The sequence below is a fragment of the Mastomys coucha genome, unplaced genomic scaffold, assembly GCF_008632895.1.
Source record: "Mastomys coucha isolate ucsf_1 unplaced genomic scaffold, UCSF_Mcou_1 pScaffold16, whole genome shotgun sequence".
In the NCBI taxonomy this organism is placed as follows: Eukaryota; Metazoa; Chordata; class Mammalia; order Rodentia; family Muridae; genus Mastomys; species Mastomys coucha.
The window spans coordinates 99,540,363-99,560,572 of NW_022196898.1; the positions used below are offsets into that span (position 1 = coordinate 99,540,363).

General features: G+C 45.2%; 1 protein-coding gene and 1 long non-coding RNA gene across 3 annotated transcripts in view; one reads left to right on the top strand and one right to left on the bottom strand.

The window, feature by feature from the left end:
- Positions 1-8,929, bottom strand: part of Gipc2 (GIPC PDZ domain containing family member 2) — an 80,017-nt gene extending 71,088 nt beyond the window's left edge. Inside the window, exons 1-2 of the mRNA XM_031375873.1 lie at positions 8,770-8,929; positions 7,099-7,519 (exon numbers count right to left, since the gene is read on the bottom strand). Of these exons, the coding sequence (XP_031231733.1) occupies positions 7,099-7,338 (240 nt within the window). The 5' untranslated portion in view covers positions 7,339-7,519; positions 8,770-8,929. The remainder of the gene's footprint in view (positions 1-7,098; positions 7,520-8,769) is intronic.
- Positions 6,951-20,210, top strand: part of LOC116093948 — a 19,257-nt gene continuing 5,997 nt past the window's right edge. The window contains exons 1-2 of one of the 2 annotated variants that reach the window (XR_004119901.1): positions 6,951-9,159; positions 9,265-9,445. This is a non-coding gene — a long non-coding RNA (uncharacterized LOC116093948). Of the gene's footprint in view, positions 9,446-20,210 lie in introns of both variants that reach the window. The other variant, XR_004119900.1, reaches the window with a different exon arrangement.

Sequence of the window (20,210 nt, forward strand, 5' to 3'; positions counted from 1 at the left end):
TCTCTCTCTCTCTCTTTCTCTCCTGAATTGCTCAGTTAGTTGGGGGAAGCATCCGATAAAGGCTTTTTGCATAATTGCCATCTGTTTCCATGTACTGATAACAGTCATCAGCACCCAGCCAGCATCAGTAGCAAATCTGAAACAATTCACAGGCTTCATTCACTTCTTCCTCCTGGGACCACGACATAGCTGGAGCCCACAGCAGTCACTTCCCAACAGCATCGTCTGTTTTTCTGTATGCTTGTTGTGTATTGTGCTGGGTTTTGTAGGAGTATTTTCATTCAAATATATCATGTACTTTTGACCATATTCATTCCTCATATAGTCCCCACCCTGCAAGGTCCCTTCCTGTTCCCAGTCTTGTTTCTACTTTCATGATACACATACACACACATATGTGTGTGTGTTATTACATATGTACATACATCCTATATAATCTAGGACATGTGATATATATGAGAATATATATAATGTACATGAGAAAATGTGCACTGTTTGTGTGTCTGGTTTTTTTGTTTGGTTGTTTGGTTTGGTTTTTTGAGACAGGGTTTCTCTGTGTAGCCCTGGCTGTCCTGGAACTCACTCTGTAGACCAGGCTGGCCTCGAACTCAGAAATCCGCCTGCCCCTGCCTCCCAAGTGCTGGGATTAAAGGCCTGCGCCACCACTGCCCAGCTGTGAGTATGGTTTCTTTCATTTAATATGATTAACTACAGTTGCATCCATTTTCCTTCAAGCAACATAACTGCATTCTTCTTTACAGTTGAACACAGCTCCATTGAGTATGTCTGTGCGTTTTATATATATATATGTGTGTGTGTGTGTGTGTGTGTGTGTGTGTGTGTGTAGGTATATGATATATATGTACATGTACCTGTGTATACATATATGTGTGCACATATATGTTTATGTATGTACATATATACACATCTGTGTGCATGCATATATAAAATGTTCTCTATCCTCCCATCAGCTGAAAGACACCCAAGTGGATTCCATTCTCTGCTTTGAACAGTGCATCAATAAACATGGCTGTGTAGGGCCCTCTAGGACACGCTAAGTGAAAGTCCTTTGAGCACCTGCCTAGAAGCTGAACAGTTTGGCTCTATGGCATTTTTTTTTCTTGGAACATTTATACTCACTTCATAGGAGCTGCACTAGCTTACACTCCCCTCGGCAGTACGCAGGGTTCCCGTATGTATTCCCTGTTGGGCACTGTTGCTCTTTGGTTCTGTCTATTATTGTAGTTGCTGTTGCTGAATGTGTGTATGATAAGGTAAGTTCAGGGATACCAGGTGACACATGTGTAGGTCAGAGGACAATTTGGGAAAGTCGATTCTCTCCTTCTCCCTCGATATGGTTCCAGGTCACTAGGTTTGTAAGGCAAGGGCTTTACCACTGGGCCGTACTGCCAGCCCTGTTATGTGTTTTACTTAATGAGAGCAATTCTGAACCTGGTAAATGGATCTCATTGTGGTTGTGATTCGCATCTTTCTAATGACTAATACGAGACATTTTGGGAACAAAAGCAATACATATTTTCATGTTTGAAAAACTTTCGGCTAAAAGTTTTTTTTCTTGGTGCAGGTCATTAACCCCAGCACTCAGAAGGCAAGAGGATCTCTGAGTTCAAGGCTAGTCTGGCCTACAGAGCTAGTTCTAGGACAGCCAAGGCTACACAAAGAAATCTTGTCTCCAAAAATGAAGCCTACCAATAGAAGGGAAGGGTTTTGTGGCTGGAAAAATGACTCAGTGGGTAGGAGCACTGGCTGCTCCTGCAGAGAACTCGGTTCTGAGCAGCTGTATGATGGCTCATACGTGCTCATAACTACAGCTCCAGGAGATTGGATGTTTCTCCCGACCTCCAAGGGCACTGCATGCATGTGGCGCACATACATACATTTAGGCTCACACCTATACATATAAAAATTCAATAAATATTTTTAAAGTTTTCCTGGCAGGGTGTGGTGGCACACATATTTAATTCCGGTACTCAGGAGGCACAGGCAGGCAGATGTCTGTGAGTTCAAGGCTAGCCTAGTCTATATAGGGAGTTCCAGACCAGCCAGGGCTACGTAATGAAAGCCTGTCTTGAAAGAACAGTTTTTCTGAATTTGTATTTAATTATGAGTGCAATTACTAAGAACCTCCTAGCGTCTGTGCAAGATTAGAACCAGGAAACCCAAATCAAGTCTTGGCTTCCGACAAGCCCACAGATTCAAGGAAAGCAGATTAACTTCTCAGAGGCACGCTTGGTCCAACTGTAAACTGCAACAGAACCCAGTGAGCAGAGGAGCCACACCCTTCCCTGCGTGCCTCGCCCAGCTGGGGATACAGGAGTCCCTGAAGTTTGCCTGCACCTGCCTCACCTCACCTCAGACTTCTTCCTCTTGAGAGAGTGAAGCTCTTGGAACAAGGATAGTTCTGTCCCTGCAGCCACTTCTCCAGAGTCAGGGGTCTTCTGACCTCCCTGTCTACTCTCTTTAGGGAGGAGGTATTTTTCTTTTTTTATACACTAACATCTCACCATATCCCTCACCTCACCTGAGAACAGGGAGGGAGCGGAATCCCCAGGGTGTGCTTTTTGTTTGTTTTTCTGTTTGTATTTTCTTTTCTTTTCTTTTCTTTCTTTCTCTCTTTCTCTCTTTCTTTCCTTTTTCTTTCTTTCTTTTTCTTTTTTTTAGACAGGGTCTTTGCACGTATGTGGCTCAAGCTGACTTCAGACTTGCTCTGTAGCCTGGCCTCAAACTCTTGATCCTTGGGCCTCAGCTTCAGAGTGCTAAGGTTACAGGGACGTGGCACCATCTTTAGCTTCTTAGAATACATCTGGAAGTTTTTGGTTTTGTTTGCCATTTCCTTAGTGCACTGTAAAGAGGGTATGCGATAGGCATGGCAGTTACAGAGGAGCTGTATGATGTGTCTTCTATTTTTTTTAAAGATTTATTTATTTATTATATGTAAGTATACTGTAACTATCTTCAGACACACCAGAAGAGGGCGCCAAATCTCACTACAGATGGCTGTGAGCCACCATGTGGTTGCTGGGATTTGAACTCAGGACCTTTGGAAGAGGAGTCAGTGCTCTTAACTGCTGAGCCATCTCTCCAGCCCATGTCTTCTATTTCATTAAGCAACTTCAGTTTCACTGTCAACTCCTGGAATGTTTACCCTCTTTAGTGATGAGCGACTGTATTATCTGATGATTTCACACATGTGTATACTGTTGGTCAACCCTTCCTCCCATGCCCCTTTATCCTCCTCTAGCCCCTGCCAAGCCCCACCTTGTGCCAACAATGCCCCCTCCCACTTCCATATCGGTTTTTTGTGTTTAGCTAGGGCTGCCTTCATGAGCTTAGGTGTGGCACTGTCCACTGAAGTGTGGGCAACTCCCCAGTGTCTACACCACTGAAGACATGTCTCTCTCACTCCCTAGTGTCTACACCACTGAAGACATGTCTCTCTCTCTCTCTCTCTCTCTCTCTCTCTCTCTCTCTCTCTCCCTCCTTCCCTCCCTCCCTCTCTATCTCTATCTCTCTGTCTCTCTGTCTCTCTGTCTCCCTCCCTCCTTCCCTCCTTCCCCCTCTCTCTCTCTCTCTCTCTCTCTCTCTCAGCAGTCAATAACTTCCCTGGGAGGAGCAGGTGACCAGTACGCTGGCCTGCATGTACTCATTATACCCATTAAGGTTGTTTTTTTAAACTTTTGGGAGGGGGGGTGTCACAGTACAAGTGTAGCAGTCAGAAAACAACTTCCAGGAGTCTGTTTTCCTTCCATCAAGTAGGTTCTGAGGATAGAATTCAGCTTTGGCAGCAAGAGCCTTTATTCACTGAGCTATCTCGCCCACTATTAACGTTTTTAAAATCCATCTGGAAAACTAATGTTGATTATACACACAAACATGCCAATATACATATTGTTGCTATAAAAATCTGCTTATGGGCTTTGCACATCAAAACACCTTATGCTCATTAATAATATCTTGGAATTTTATCTTGCAAGTCAATGCACCAGAAACTGAAAACACTTAACATAGCTACCAAGCTATTATTAAAGGACTGGAAAAACTAGTTAGCAATGTAGCTTTGTAGAATTTGGAGTCAGGGGAAAAAATGGGCTTACATGTAGTCTCAACCATTTACTGTGTCATAAATGAAAATTTTATTCTCCTGTGGTAACTGTCGTCTGAGAGGCTTACTGCCTTCGTCTGCTAACCTAGGCTTAGGTCCGAAAGCTTCTAGCCTCTGTACAATCTCATCTAGGCCTAGAATATTTCAGTCTCTGAGACTATCAAATAAGATCACTTTTTCTTTTCTTCTTCTTTTTTTTTTTTTTCTGAACTCTGTCTGGTTCAACTCAGCTGTCTGGCTCAAAACTCCTCTCCAAGCTGACCGATTTAAATTAGCTTCTTTCAGCTTCTGACAGAATTGCTCTGCCTAGCTTCACACTTACCTTGGCACTCTGTTCTAACCTTCTGGCTCCTTCTCGCTCTCTGGCTCATTCTGTCTTCACCTGGGTCTAGCTCGTTCTCTCTGCAGCCTGTCTCTGTCCAGCTGTCCCGCCCGGTAAGAGCTCCTTCCTCTTTGCTGCTTCTGAACTAGCTTCCCTTTCCTGGCTCTTCTCATGGGAGTTGGGCAGATCCTATTCTATCAAAGCTTTCTCTGATTTCTCACTTTGCCTGCCACTCAAGTAGACATCACTTTCAAACAAGGGTGCTTCTTTCTATGAACTAATTCTAGCTTCATTGTTGGGATTAAAGGAGTGTACTAAGTGCATGTCTGTATTCCAGTCAGAGGGATTAAAGGGGTGTGCTACGGCTGAGCCACCCCACAACTAGAAATAGTTGTTTTCAGTAAATAACACAATCTTGGGGTTCACAGTGTGAACAAACATCCTGCGACAAAGTATGATTTCAAATGTGAACCTCAAAGCCCTTGTTTCCTCTTTGTGAAGCAAGAACACAATCATACTTCTTAGAGACTAAGAAGATTGAATTAAATCATGTCTTTACCATACATACATGATAGGGAAAGCTGCTCCCGAAAAACACTAAGTCTGGAGTTAGTCCCTGGTTACAGGAGAGAGTTTGAAGCTCCCCAGTATTACGCTGACAATCTCACTAGCTTGGAAACCAGAGGACTCAAGCATAAATAGCAGCCTGGTTTCTTCTCCCAGGCTGCATGACCTTGGTCAAGGCCCAACCTCTTTCGCGTCAGCCATTTGTTTAACTGGCCTGTTTCAAGGGTATTCATTACAGTTTTTAGAGCACTGACCATATCCAGTGTAACCTGTTAGGTTTACATACAGGCTCCTCCCATCTGAAGGACTGCCTCGTTGGACGAGAGCCCTATCTCCACCCGACGGGTAGCTGAGGCTGACAGAGGTCAGCCTTGCCCAAGGCTACCCTACTACTGCATGTCAGTGGAGCCAGGCTCCACAGTCAACCACATTGAGTCGACCTGCCACCTACCTCACCTGGAGAAGCTAAAAGGCAAGTGTTAATTTGAAAGTACTTTTTCAGTTGAACATTCCTATACAAACCCTGGGTTATGGCAATCTTGAGCTAAAATAAATAATCCCCCAAAAGTCTTGGTGATTTGTCCTTAAAGCCCGGGAACCCCGAAAGAACAAAGAACTAGCGCTTTTAGAACTCCTTCCTTGGGGTTGGAGAGACGGATCACTGGTAAGGAACAGCGGCTGGTCTTCCAGAGAGCTCTGGTTTGATTCTCAGCACCCAGGGCTGCTAAAACCCTCTGTAACTCCAATTCTAGGGAATAAGACTGTGCAAACACATGCAAACAAAACACCCCCACACATAAAACAATGTTTTTAAATCTCAAAAAAATTTAATAAAAAAGAACTTTTCTCATTGAAACCTCACCCTGACCTCAATTTCATTTAAACAGACTTTAACAACTAATTTAAAAAGAAAGAACTAACAGAACACCGCACAGTACATGAGAAGATGTATGTAGGCCATGCTCTGACAAGAAGTTACTCTTTATACTTCTGAAAGCCCACAGCAGCCGGAGCTCCTAAAGAGATAGTGTGTGTTATTTCGTGCCCGACAAGAGCATGCACACTCACACAAAAATGAACAAAATATTTTCATGTGGACAGCTGCTTGTAGAGGCCAGGGGACCGTCCTGAGCACTGCCTCATAGACTCTGTTCCCTTTTTTTTTTTTTTTTTTTTTGGAAAGTTCTCTCACAATCCTGAAACATGCCAAGTGGATTAGGCTGGGTCAAGCCCACTCCTAGGCTCTGAGGTTACCATTGTGTGGTTTTTTTTCTTATGAGTTCAGGAATTTGAGCTCCAGAGTCTTCTGCTTTTGCTGCAGCTCCAAAATAGTTATTTCACACCTGCATTTGCAGGTAGCTCCCTTGAGTAAGCACAAAGGGCCCACAAAAATCCTGAGACTCCCGCATCTAAAATAGGACCTTTGGCAACTCCGGTTCCAGGCATCATATAATCAATCTACTTAGGTTTCTCAGTCTCTTTTCAAAGATACCTTGGAAAGCTGAAGCTGAGCTCTTCCGTGAAAACTCTGCTTGCTATTCTGAGTTACTTCCCTTGGTTTACACTTCTTATATATTACCACTAAAGCGGTTCTTCCTGGAGGTGTGCGGGAGGGGGGGGGGGCCAAGGGAGCTTGGCGTTGTATCCACCCGGAGGTCTTTCCCTCTTACTCTGGCGTGTCCAGGGAGGCACTCCCCCCTCCTCTTTAACTCGGGTTAGACTCCCAATGCAGCTCTCCCACAGAAAGCCTAAGAGTAAAGTCCAAGTCCTGTGGAAGGCAGTAATTTGTCCCAGCAGATCTGAGTCCCGGAAGGTGCTGGCGCACATCCTATCCTGCGAGACTAGACCTGAGCACGTCTACAGCTGACTCTTAACAAAAGACAGCCTAGTCGCCTTGACCCCAGCGACCCACAGGCCGGATCTGAGCGGATAGTTTCATCCGGTCCCAGGACAGGCCTTTTTCCACCACCAAGCTCTTTCCCTGAGGCGCTGGGGACCGACCCCACCCCGCAGGCTCCTTGAAGCTCGGGAACTGCTGCGCAGCCAGCTTGGGTGGCGGGCTGCGCCCGCTGCGCTTACCGCTTACCTCGGACGGCGCGATCTCAAACACGCCAGCGATCTTGGCGTAGAGCTCGCTGATGCTGGAGAAGTCCTCCACTCGGCCCGTGGCGCTGCCGTGCGCCAGCTGCGCGTGGAACACCAGCTTGCGTGCCGGAGCTGGGGGTCCGGGGACACCCTGGCTGCCACCGGATCTCTCGCCTTCCACCAGCCTCGCGGTCTCCTTGGACTTGGCCGCCTTCTTCTTCGCGCGCAGCCCAAGCGGCATCTTGCAGGTCCCAGGGCGTGGACCACCTGCGCTGCGGCGCCAGCTCCCTGGCTTCGGACAGCGGACTTTGCGCTTGGGGGCCCGGCTTCCCGCAGGTGACAGCGGCTGCTGGGCCAATGGTAGCAGCGCTTCCGCCTAGCGGCGCGGGCTTCAGGTCCCCTCCCTGTGAAGGACAGGGCACCTGAGCCGAGCAGAAGGAAAGAAGGAAAGCTGTGCATGAGTCAACTTCCTTCTAGACGCAGGCCCCCTCTCAGGGAAAAGGAACTGATTTCTATGAAGGGCCGGGGGGATGCTAACAAAGGGTCTTTGCTCGCAGATCGGCCCTGCCTTGTCTTTCAGAATTTAGGCGCTCAACTGGGCGTAGTGGTTCAGGCCAGTGATTCCAGCACTGTGAAAGCTGGGGCAGGATGATTGCAATGGTTGGAGGCTAGCCTGACCTACAGAGTGAGCCCGTCTCAAACACACACCCACGACCAAAGCCCCTCAAATTATAATATTTTCAGGAAAACGAAAAGATGGAAAAAGGACATTATTATGTTAAATAGAGTAGGCCAGACTCAAAACGAAAAATGTTGCCTGTTTTTCTTCTCGTGTGTAGAATCTACCTGTGGTGGGGACCATGCAAACAGAAAAGGAACTGTGAGAAAGGCTCAGGGTTATGGAATACATGACAGGAAAGTAGGCAGGGGAAGGGGATCCAGAGAGAGCAGTGGGGGAGGAGACATAGAAACAGACACAACGACCTATGCATGTTGAAACGCCATAAGCAAACTCATAACTTTGTGTGCTAACCTAAAAAAATAAAATAAAAATACAGTAGACACAGCATTCAGCTACATTTGGGTAACCCCAGTCAGTGCTGCATATGTGCTGCATGAGAGGATGCAGAGCTCAGAGAAGATCCTTGGTGTCGGTCCTCGCTGCCACCCTGTTTGAGACAAGAGCTCCTGGAAGCTGCTGTGCTTGCCCGGGCATTTGGCCCAAGTGTTTCTGGGATTTCTCCTTTCACCACCTCCCATCGAGCGGTAGACACTGTGATCACAGACCTGTGTGCTACTGTATCAGGCTTGATAAGGGGTCGGGGAATCCTAGCTCAGCCCTCACACTTGTGCAACCAGCCTTTATCCGTGGAGCCATCTCCCTAGCCTGAGGCTGTCTGCTTTTAAGTTTACCTATTGATTTCTTCCTCAGGCCCTGGGGCCACGGGTGGGCAGCAGCACTTTATCCCTAAGTCTCTCACCCTAGCTGTTTCCTCAGGCTGCTGAATTTTTTTTTACAAAGAAACATTTGCTGTTAGCTTCTGAGTGAGGTGGACTGTGCTCCGCCTCTGGGTACAGTCAGCCATGTGTCAGTCACCTAACGTAATTAACTCCTTTTGGTCTGTCTGCCTGGCCTTAAGTGAGTTGTGCTGGTCTTTTCGTTCCCTCTTACCTCTTGACACTGTCCCACCTCCGAAGCTGCTTTCAGGTGCTCCTCAGACTTACTCAGCCCTCCTCCCGAATCTCTATGTGCTCCTCCAAGTGACTGCACTAGTAATCCTCCATTCCACAGATACAAACTATGCGATCTCTACAGTTCAGTCCCAAAGGAAGGAAATGAAAAAAGAAAAAACAAAAATGGAAATGGTATAAAGATACTCTCGGACTCCACACTGACCTCATTCTTCCTGGTGAGTACGTTCTCTCTCTGTTCTCAACTAAAGCAAACAGACCCAACATGACTGTGGTTCAAATCAAGACGACCTTGAGTCATTCAAGCAAGTTTTTCATCTCCCTTCACCTCTCCTGTAAAGCCAATCCTAGGAAGTCCATGTTTCTCCAGGTAAGGTTAGCAGATCTTCTGGGGGATGGGATGAGGAGAGAGGAGTCTGTGATTTCCTTAGAATAATTTGATTTTTTTTGTTGTTCAATGTTTCTATCATTTTAGAAAGTACCATTGGCACTGAAGAGTTAGTTAGCTGTTGGTAGTGCTTGCTGTGTAAGCATGAGGACCCACATTCGAGTCCCAGCAGTCATGTAAAAGCAGGGGCAAAGAGATTGTAATCCCAGCCCAAAGGAAGCCAAGTGGAGGATACTTGGGTTTGTTGTCAGCCAGCTGAGACAAATTGGTAAGCTTCTGGTTCAGTGAGAGACGCTGATTCAAAAAGAAATGACAATGGTGTGGCCGGGTGGTGGTGGTGCACACCTTTAATCCCAGCACTTGGGAGGCAGAGGCAGGCGGATTTCTGAGTTCCAGGACAGCCAGGGCTATACAGAGAAACCCTGTCTCGAAAAACCAAAAAAAGAAAGAAAGAAAGAAAGAAAGAAGGGATATGGAGAGCAATTGAGGAAGACACCTGACCACTTGAACGCGCACACGCACGAGGATTATGGACATATTGAACATTCTTTTTTTTTAAGTTTATTTATTTATTTAATGTATATGAGTACACACTGTAGCTGTACAGATAGTGGTGAGCCTTCATCTGATTGTTGGGAATTGACTTTAGGACCTCTGCAAGCTCTGGTCAACCCCGCTCACTCAGTCCCTGCTTGTTCCGGCCCAAAGATTTATTATTATAAATGAGTACACTGTAGCTGTCTTAGACGCACCAGAAGAGGGTGTCATATTTCATTACAGGTGGTTGTGAGCCATCATGTGGTTGCTGGGATTTGAACTCAGGACCTTCAGAAGAGCAGTTAGTGCTCTTACCCACTGAGCCATCTCACCAGCCCTGAAAATTTTTTTTAAAAATTTATCTATTCATGTATTTTTTTAAGTGTAGGAGTCAGCCTAGAATGTCCCTTCATAATGTGGGTGCTGAGCATTGAACTCAGGAACTCCGGAATAGCAGCCAGTGCTCTTAAACACTGAGTCATATTGAACATTCTTGTTCATCTGAATAACTGAATCCAAAATTCTGTCCCATGACCTCAGACTTTGAATTTGTCTTAGTGACTATGACTTATACAGCACCAAATAGTATTACTTGGTCTTTGCCTAATGAGAAAAGAGCAAAGGCAGGCAGAGTCATACCACCTAAGCAAGAAGGCTGTGGCAGGATGTAGCATAAGTTTGAGGCTAAGCCAGGTAAGAGAAACAATGTCTCAAAAAAAAAAAAAAAAAGTAACTAGCGAAGGAAAGTAAAAATAAACGGTACAGTCCTTTCCTGTGAAAGCTAGAGAACTGGTCACAGTTTGTATTGTATAAAGCTGCAGGGAAGTCTAAGTAAAAGCAGGGTAAGTTGTCACAGGGCTGTGGCAGGTGCATCGAGGGGGTGAGGATCTGGGAACATGGAGTATAAACCTTAGAAAACCTTTAAAGAGAAAAATGTGGGTGTTTCATCTCCTTTGTGTTCTAACTTACATCCCTCCTGCCTCAACCTCTGAGTGTTAGAATTGCAGAGTTCACTACCACACCCAGCAAAACAGGATTTTGAGTTGTGTCCAATCAAACACCAAAAGAAGCAGGGAAAAGTGTTGGCATTGGGAGAGCTGGGGATGCAGCTCAGTTGGTACAGTGCCTGAAGCATCCACAAAATGGGGGTACATCCACACAAATAAAAACTTTTAATTCTGTAGCTGTAGCTGTGTGGGTTTGTTCCCAGCACACTGTTCTGCTCCATTAGTCTAGACACTGGTTTTGTGCCTGTCCCATGCTGTTTTGGTCACTATGGCTCTGCAGCATAATTTGAGATCGTGTATTGTATTATCCCCAACATTGCTCTTTCTTCTAAGGATTGCTTAGGGCACTCTGGGTCTTTTCTGTTTCTATACAAATTATAGGATTCCTTTTAATACTGTAAAGAATTTCACTGATATTTTAGTGGGGATTGCATGGAAGCAGACGGGATGGGGGTAGGGAGTGGAGAGGTAACCAGGAAGGGGGATATCACTTGAAATATAAATGAATAAAATGATTAACAAAAGAAAAAAAAAGAAAAAAAAAACTAGTGCTGTCAACCCATAAGCTAGGGAGGCCTTTCTGTCTTTTAGTGTCTTCTTCAGTTTCTGTCTTCCGTGTCTAATGTTTTCATGATGGAAGTCTTTCCCCTCCTTGGTTTGGTTTGTTCCCACTTTGTTTGAGGAGGGGTGTTGGTCTTGAAGCTACTGTAAATAGAAGCTCCCTGCTTCTTTCTCAACAACTTCATCACTGCTAAAGAGGAAGGCTGCTGGGTTTTGAGGGTTGATATCCTAGCCTGCTACTTTGCAGAAAGTACTCACCAGCTCTGAGAGTTTCCTGGTGGAAATAATTGGATAAGCCAGATTCCCCTTTGGTATGGTCAAAGATAAACTAATAAAACACAACCGAAAGTATCTGGCTAAGTTTGTGGCTCGGTAAGAGAAAGCTAACCTGTGCATGATCTCGGCACAATTAAAACTCAGATTTCGGTTTTCATCTTGCATCTAGGATTGGGGTGCACCCATGCCTATCTTTGTTTCTTCTGTTCACCGGCATTTGGCGTTTCTAACAATATTAAAGTATCAATTGTAGAGCCAAGTATAAGTGAATCATCAAAATTCTCAAATCAATGTAATCTTTTTGTCTGCCAAAAGGTTTTATTAGCTTGTTGATAAGACAATATATACACCATTAAATGACTCATAAGATTGACTATCTTACTTTTCTCAGAAAATATAGCCTCTGATTACATTAGCTTTGAATAAACACACCCACCCCACCCCACATCCCCACTGTGGACAGATCCAGTAAGCAAACCTTAGGAGAGAATAAACACAGGGTTTGTTAAATGCAAGGCAGCTTTCCTTGACTTAAAGATAGCATGTTTTACAGTTGCGTGGCAACCACGAACAACCAAAGATGACAGGAAGAGGAAGAAATAGCTCAGCTGAAATTCACATAAAATTTGCCAGGAATGATGGGAAATTGAGAATTGGCACATGGAGGAAATGGGACAAAGATGGAAAGTGAAGTGTGCAGATCAGGAAGAGAAAGCAGGTGCCTAGGAGTCTACTGGGCGGTCGCTCTGTGTGTGGCTTAGGGCTCACCTTCTCACGTGCGTCACCTCTGCCGTGACTGGGAGGAAGTGCCGTGTTATGGAGTTCTAATTACTCTGCTTCTCCAAGGTTATGGCAAATAAAACATTACAGAGGCAAGAACAAATCTGAATGGTAAACAACTCTTTAAAAACGTGTGTGTGTGTGTGTGTGTGTGTGTGTGTGTGTGTGTGTGCGTGCGCGTGCACACACATGAGTGCAGGCATCAGGGCATGCATGAGGAGGGAAGAGGAAAACTGTCAAGAGCTGATTCTCACCTTATGGGATCAGAGGGTGGAACTCGGGTCGTCGAGCTTGCTGGCGAGTGTTTTTATCATTGAGCCATCTCACCAGCCCAAAGGGTGAGCTACTTTAATACAATGTGTCCTACCATAACAGACACAGGAAAAGCAGCAGGCATGTTCAAGGAACATGTGTGTGTATATATATATATATATATATATATATTCCAGTCATTCAGGGTCAGACACAAAACTGAAAACAGAAACACTAGCAGGTTGGTACACAAGCCCTTGGTGCCTCAGAGTCTGGCAGACAGTTTCCTTTATACCAGCCCCATGTAGTAGATCAGCTTTTTAAAAATGCATTTTCACTGGCGGGCTAAGGAGACAGCTCAGAGGGTAAAATGCAGAGGGCACGAGGTCCTTGGGTCCACAGGTAAGCACTGGAGAGGCCGGGAAAAGTTAAACCACCAAGGTTTATCTCGTCACAGGAAGGAGGTGTTTACCTGTCCTCCCAGAAGGCTTTGGAAGGATGTCTGTCCTCCCGGAAGGCTTTGGAAGGATGTCTGTCCTCCCGGAAGGCTTTGGAAGGATGTCTGTCCTCCCGGAAGGCTTTGGAAGGATGTCTGTCCTCCCGGAAGGCTTTGGAAGGATGTCTGTCCTCCCGGAAGGCTTTGGAAGGATGTCTGTCCTCCCGGAAGGCTTTGGAAGGATGTCTGTCCTCCCGGAAGGCTTTGGAAGGATGTCTGTCCTCCCGGAAGGCTTTGGAAGGATATACGCCTTGGTGGTCCTTTGTGTTCGGTAAAGCCAGGCTTCACCCTTATACCCAAGAACTTGTGTTTCACTTATTCCAGACTCTTTCCCCATAAATCTTGAGCATTCCTTCTAGGCCATAAAATCCACCCGTGTGAGAGATGTCGCTTGTACTTTACAACAGCCTGCCATCTATGTTCTCCAAAGGGCAGGCTAATCCTGACTACCTCAGTCAGTCTCCCTAGACCCTAAATCTTGGGCACTATCTCTGAGTCAATAGTACCTATCTTTGTGAAAGACGCCAGATGTATTTGTAAAGAATTCCAATGTAAACGTATATGATTTACACTCATGGGACTAGCTAACTCTTATCACAAAACCTTGTTCCAAAATCACACTCCTCTCTCTATGGCTAAAATAAAACAACTGCTGTCAGACTCCAGAAGTTTGAACGAGCACCAGGTAACTCAGCCAAGCTGAGCGTCACTCTCCCCTCACCCGATCGTTTCCCTGCTGGCCGTAAAGCCTGCAGAGCCTCCCACGGCAGAGCACTGAGCGAGCAAGAACACTTGAGTTTGTATGCTTAGTACTCACTCAGGCTGATGAAACTGGATGCAGTACCACGCCGCCGTGTGATTCCAGCACTCCTACAGGTGGGGAGGGAATGGTGGGAGAATTCCCAGGAAAGTCAACATGCAAGCAGAAACCCTGTCTCAAGAAATGCGGAAGGTTTCTACAGCATCACACACACACACACACACAGAGCGAGCAAGAAAGAAAGAGAGAGAGAATTTCCAATGCAAAGAACTAACTCTGAACATAACTTTTTTGGTGAGTTTTTATTTATTAATTTTTTTTTTTTGAGACAGTCTCACTATCTCAGGCTGGCCTCACAGTGACTACATGCCTGAGGATAACTTTGAAATCCTGATCCTGCCTGGGGCATGTGGTGGTGGTGATCAAACCCTAGGCTTCTAGAATGCTAAGCAGGCAATGAGCACTTCACTCACGAAGCCCCATTACAGAGGCTATGAGGACAAGAGATAGCTGTGACAGAAAAGAGGTAGAAAATATTTAAAGAGAGACGAACATACTGTGATAGAGTAAAATTTTTAGCAATTATATTATAATTTGTACAATCTGAAATCTGAGTAGTGCACACCTGTCATCCCAGCCCTTGGGAAGCAAAGGCAGGAGGATTGCTATAAGTTAGAGGCCTCCCTGATCTATGCAGCAAGTTCCAGGCCAGGCAGAATTACACAGTGAGACTCTGTCTCTCAAAAGTAGCAACACCCCAAAAGTTTTAAATGAAATGTGTCCAAACTACTTCCCTTCGCTAGAAAAGGAGCACCGGGTACCAGCAACTGGGAGTTGTTGAGGATAAGGTAGGGGGAGTCGTCTTTTCTTCAATTGTTATATTTTGAGCCTAAAATAAGTATAACTGGAAAGGTTCTCAAGTACAGCCAAATATCTGTCACTTTATTTTCTGTTGGCATTTTGTTTAATCTTGTTGTTGGTTTCAGGGTCTTTATTTAGATGTGGCCCGTGTTGGTCTTGAACTTGGTCCTCTAGCCTCCTTCTCCCAAATGCAAGGGTTTCAGGCACAGAGCATCACCCCGGCTCTTCCACACTTGCACTGGGAACTTTATACTAGGAAATATTATCCAAAAATACTTTTGCCGTATTTGGTAATTCATTTTGTAACAGTGAACTTACTCAATAAGCTTTTTTTTTTTCTCTTTTGGTTTCTCTGTGTAGTCTTGGCTGTCTGGAACTTACTCTGTAGACCAGGCTGGCCTGGAACTCATAGGGATTTGCCTGCCTCTGCCTCCCGAGTGCTGGGATCAAAGTCCTGTACCACCATGCCTGGCATTTCAGTAAATTTTTAAAATTAGAATGTGACCTGAAATGAGTCCTCGAAACATCAGTGATCGGGTTTTGCTGTAATTTTGGTGATGTCAGTGGTGAGCTTTGTGTCCATCAAGCAGAGTGAGAACCCCGCTGCCTTCCACACAGCAGAGACAAGCCAAACCCTGAATGGATTCCTGAGGGAAACTGCGCTTGCAGTTCCAAAGTTGGGTAACAAAACAAATTGATTGGTTTTATTATCATTACTTTTTTTAATGTGAGCGTTTGTCTGCATGCATGTCTTCATACCACGTGCCTACCTGGTGTTTGTGGAGGCCAGAATAGGATGTTAAATGCTCCAACAACCATCAGAGCCGGGCAGTGGTAGCGCACGCCTTTAATCCCAGCACTTGGGAGGCAGAGGCAGGTGGATTTCTGAGTTCGAGGCCAGCCTGGTGTACAGAGTGAGTTCCAGGACAGCCAGGGCTACACAGAGAAACCCTGGGAAAAAAAAAAAAAAAAGACAACCATCAGAACTGGAACTTGTGAGCCATTATGTGGGTGCTAGGTGCCAAAGACACCTCACCCTGTAAGAGCAAGTGCTCTTAAGTGCTGAGCCATCTCTGCAGGTACCGTAGTCCTTTTTTAAAGTGGTTTTTTTTTTTTAAAGATTTATTTACTATTACATGTAAGTACACTGTAGCTGTCCCCAGACACACCAGAAGAGGACATCAGATCTCATTACAGATGGTTGTGAGCCACCATGTGGTTGCTGGGATTTGAACTCAGGACCTTCAGAAAAGCCGTCAGTGCTCTTACCTGCTGAGCCATCTCACCAGCCCTATAATGTAAACATTTTTTTGTTTGTTTGATTTTCAAGACAGGGTTTCTCTGTGTAGCCCTGGCTGTCCTGGAACTCACTTTGTAGACCAGGCTGGCCTCGAACTCAGAAATCTGCCTGCCTCAGCCTCCCAAGTGCTGGGATTAAAGGCGTGCGCCACCACTGCCCGTAAAGTGGATTTTTTTTTAAAGATTTATTTTATTTATTTTATGTGTGTGAGTACACTGTAGCTATACAGGTGGCCGTGAGCTATCATGTATGTGGCTGCTGAGAATTGAACTCAGGACCTCTGCCGGCCCCACTCACTCCAGTCCCGCTTGCTCATGCAGCATAATTAACTGTAGCTGTCTTCAGATGTGCCAGAAGAAGGCATCAGATCTCATTATGGGTGGTTGTGAGCCACCATGTGGTTGCTGGGATCCAAACTCAGGACCTTAGGAAGAACAGTCAGTGCTCTTACCTGGTGAGCCATCTCGCCAGCCCCCATAAAGTGGATTTTTAGAGAAAAAAATGAGGGATAAGAGAATGACATGTATACACACACAAATGAAGAGAGAAACTTTAAAAATAATAAAACAAAACACATGACAAATTCAAAGACTTGCCATGAACTCTATATAATCTTGCAAGTTCTTTTCATCTCTCTGAGCTAATGTTTCTTAGAGATGTTATATGAGGATTTGTAGACCTGGTGACAGAGCCCTGGACGCGTAGTAAATGATTAAGAAATATTAGTGCTAGGCAAGGTGGCACGCACCTGTACTCCCAGCACTTGAGAAGTGAAGAGAGGAGGATCAGGGGTTCGAAGCAAGCCTGGGCTACGTGAGGTCTCATCTCAGGAACAAACACAAACATATTAATATTATTACACAGTACTAGATGTACATAAGATGGACAACATTCTCCAAGGTTCTACAACTCCCTCTGAAGCAAGCATACATCCTGTTCACCATCCATGTTTTCTGGCACAATTCACTGCATTTTGGCTTTTTGTCCATTGGAGTCAGGGTCTTATGTAACCCAGGCTAGCCTCAAATTCATTCTGTAGCCAAGCTTTATTCGGATCTCCCTGCCTCCAACTTTCAAAGCCCTGGGATCCTGGGCACGAGCAGACTACACTGTGAACACAGGTTATCTGAACCTCCCTATTTAAGCTTCTCTCTCAGCTGGGAGTAATAGCATTCCATTCCAAGAATTTTGGATTGAGAAGCATTAGCTTTCAATTTTGGCCAGGCATTGGTTGGCCTTTCCCTCTGTCTCTGCAGGACACATTCTGGGTTAAAGGTTTTGTGGCTGCCTTATTCCTCCTCTGGGAGTCCTGCCTGGCTACAGGAAGTGGCCACCTCAGGATCCTTATCTGGAATTGCTAGGGTCTCATGTAGAGTTGCCCCCATAGCATTCTGGGGCTTCCTCCTCCACCTCACCACACCCACACCCCCACTCCAATCCCAGGTCTCTGGCAAGTCCTAGAGATGCCCCCCTCACCAGCGACTTCTGTTCTCTCTGCCCTGTTCTTCCTACACCTGATCCCCCTCCTCCTACCCCATTTCTCTTCCAATCCCCTCTCCCACTCAGTTCTCTTCATACTTCTACATCTGAAATCTATTTTATTCCCCCGTCTGAGTGAGATTCAATCATCCTCCCTTGGATCCCGCTTGACTTCTTTGGTTCTGTGAACTGTAGCATGGTTAACCTGTACTTTTTAGCTAATATCCACTTATCAGTGAGTACATACCATGCATGTCCTTTTGAGTTACCTCACTCAGGATGATATTTTCTAGTTCTATCCATTTGCCTGGAAAATTCATGATGTCCTTGTTTTTAATAGCTGAGCAGTACTCCATTGTGTGAATGAACCCCATCTTCTGTATCCGTTCTTCCGTTGAGGGACACCTAGGACGTCTCCAGCTTCTGGCTATTGTGAATAAAGCATACTCACAATAGAGTTGAGCAAGTGTCCTTGTGAGATGGTGAAGCACCATTTGGGTGTATGCCCAGGAGTGGTATATTAATCCCTGACACTATTAATGATACTGTTATGCTTGCAGACAGGAGCCTACCACAACTGTCCTCTGAAAGGCCCCACCCTCTCAGAGGAAACAGATAAAGAGACCCACAGACAAACACTAGATGGAGCTTGAGGAGTCTGGTGGAAGAGAAAGACTCCACAGAAAGATCAACTGAGTCACCTAACCTGGACCCTTGGGGGTTCCCAGAGACTGAACCACCAGCCAAAGAGCATACACAGGCTGGACCTAGGCATTCCCCGACCCTTTTCACATACGTAGCAGAAGTGCGGCCTGGTCTTCATGCAGGCCCCCCAACTGGAGTGGAGCTGTCCCTGAATCTGCTATCTGCCTGTGGATCCTGTTCCCCCAGCTTCAGCAGGAGAGGATTTCACTAGTCCTGCAGAGACTTGGTCTATGTTGGGGCGGAGGGAGACTAGGGGAGGCTCCCCTTCTTAGAGGAGAAGAGGAGAGAGGAATGGGGAAGGATCTGTGTGAGGGAGTACTGGAAGGAAGGGGGTTGATATTAGGATGTAAGTGGATAGATAAAATAAAATCTTATAATTTATAAAATTAATAAAAAAGAAACTGGTTTAAGTGGTAAACATTAGTTATATGAAAAATGTTTAAAAAAACACTTGGAATCCAATAATTTTAAATTATAATAGGAGACTTCAGCAATTTAATACACTAAATACCACACTATTAACTGTTCTTTAAATAGAGTTCTGAAGTACATTTACCTAAAATAAATATTTCAGGTTATAAACTTAATTGGAAAACAACAGGTCTAACTTCATGATATATTTCATATTTCCTTAATTCGTAATAGCCTTCTACCAATTTGTTTTAACTTAGCATGTTTCAATAACATTCTGCATTATCTTCCTCCTTGGATATCTTAAATTCATCAGCAAATTAGTTTCATAAAGCATTTACTAAACTATTCAGCATAAATTTATCCCAGCATTCATTAAGAAATTGTTCTATATAAGAACTAACCTGGGAGAGTGAGATGACTCAGCCTAACAGTTCGTCTGTGGTCACATATCATTGAAAGAAGTCAGGAGGGCTGGCGAGATGGCTCAGTGGGTAAGAGCACTGCTCTTCCGAAGGTCTTGAGTTCAAATCCCAGCAACCACATGGTGGCTCACAACCACACGTAATGAGATCTGATACCCTCTTCTGTATATCTGAAGACAGCTACAGTGTACTAATTTATAGTAATAAATAAATCTTTAAGAAAGGAAGAAAGAGAGAGAGGGAGGCAGGAAGGAAGAAGGAAGGAAGGAAGGAAGAGAAAGAGAAAGGAAGAAGTCAGGACAGAAACTCATACAGGGCAGGACCCTGGAGGCAGGAGCTGATGCAGAGGCCATGGAGGGGTGCTGCTTACTGGCTTGCTCATCATAATGCCCTCTTCCTGCTTTCCTATGGAACCCAGACTACCAGCCCAGGGGTGGCACCACCCACAATGTACTAGGCCCTCCCTCATCAACCATGAATTAAGAAAATGCTCCACAGGCTTGCCAATAGCCTGACCTTATGGAGGCTTTTCTCTATTGAGGCTCCCATCTCTCAAATGACCCTAGCCTGCTTGAAGTTAGCTTAAGAGTACCCAGCACACTCTCACTCTCTCTCCTCTCTCTCTCTCCTCTCTCTCTCTCTCTCTCTCTCTCTCTCTCTCTCTCTCTCTCTCTGTCTGTCTGTCTCTCTCTCTCTCTCTCTGTCTCTGTCTCTCTCTGTCTCTCTCTCTCTCTCTCTCTCTCTCTGTGTGTGTGTGTGTGTGTGTATGTATGTGTCTGACACACATAGACACACGCACAATTTAAAAGAAACAAAATAAATTGACAGTGATCAAAATTCTAGCAACTAAGGTCTGAAAGCCGGCTTTTAATTCAGTAACTTTCAGAGGTGTTGTGAATGGTAGCTACTATTAGTAACCCAGTCAAACACTAAATAGCTTCTGGAGTCTGTAATAGCATATCAAAACTGAAACCGCGCTCTCATCCCTTGCTCTGAGTGGGGAGAAGAAAAGCAGCACGCTTATGTTCACTGTGTCTAATGCAGCGCACTTATGTTCACTGTCTAATGCAGCACACTTATGTTCACTGTGTCTAATGCAGCACACTTATGTTCACTGTCTAATGCAGCGCACTTATGTTCACTGTGTCTAATGCAGCACACTTACTTACGATGTTCACTGTGT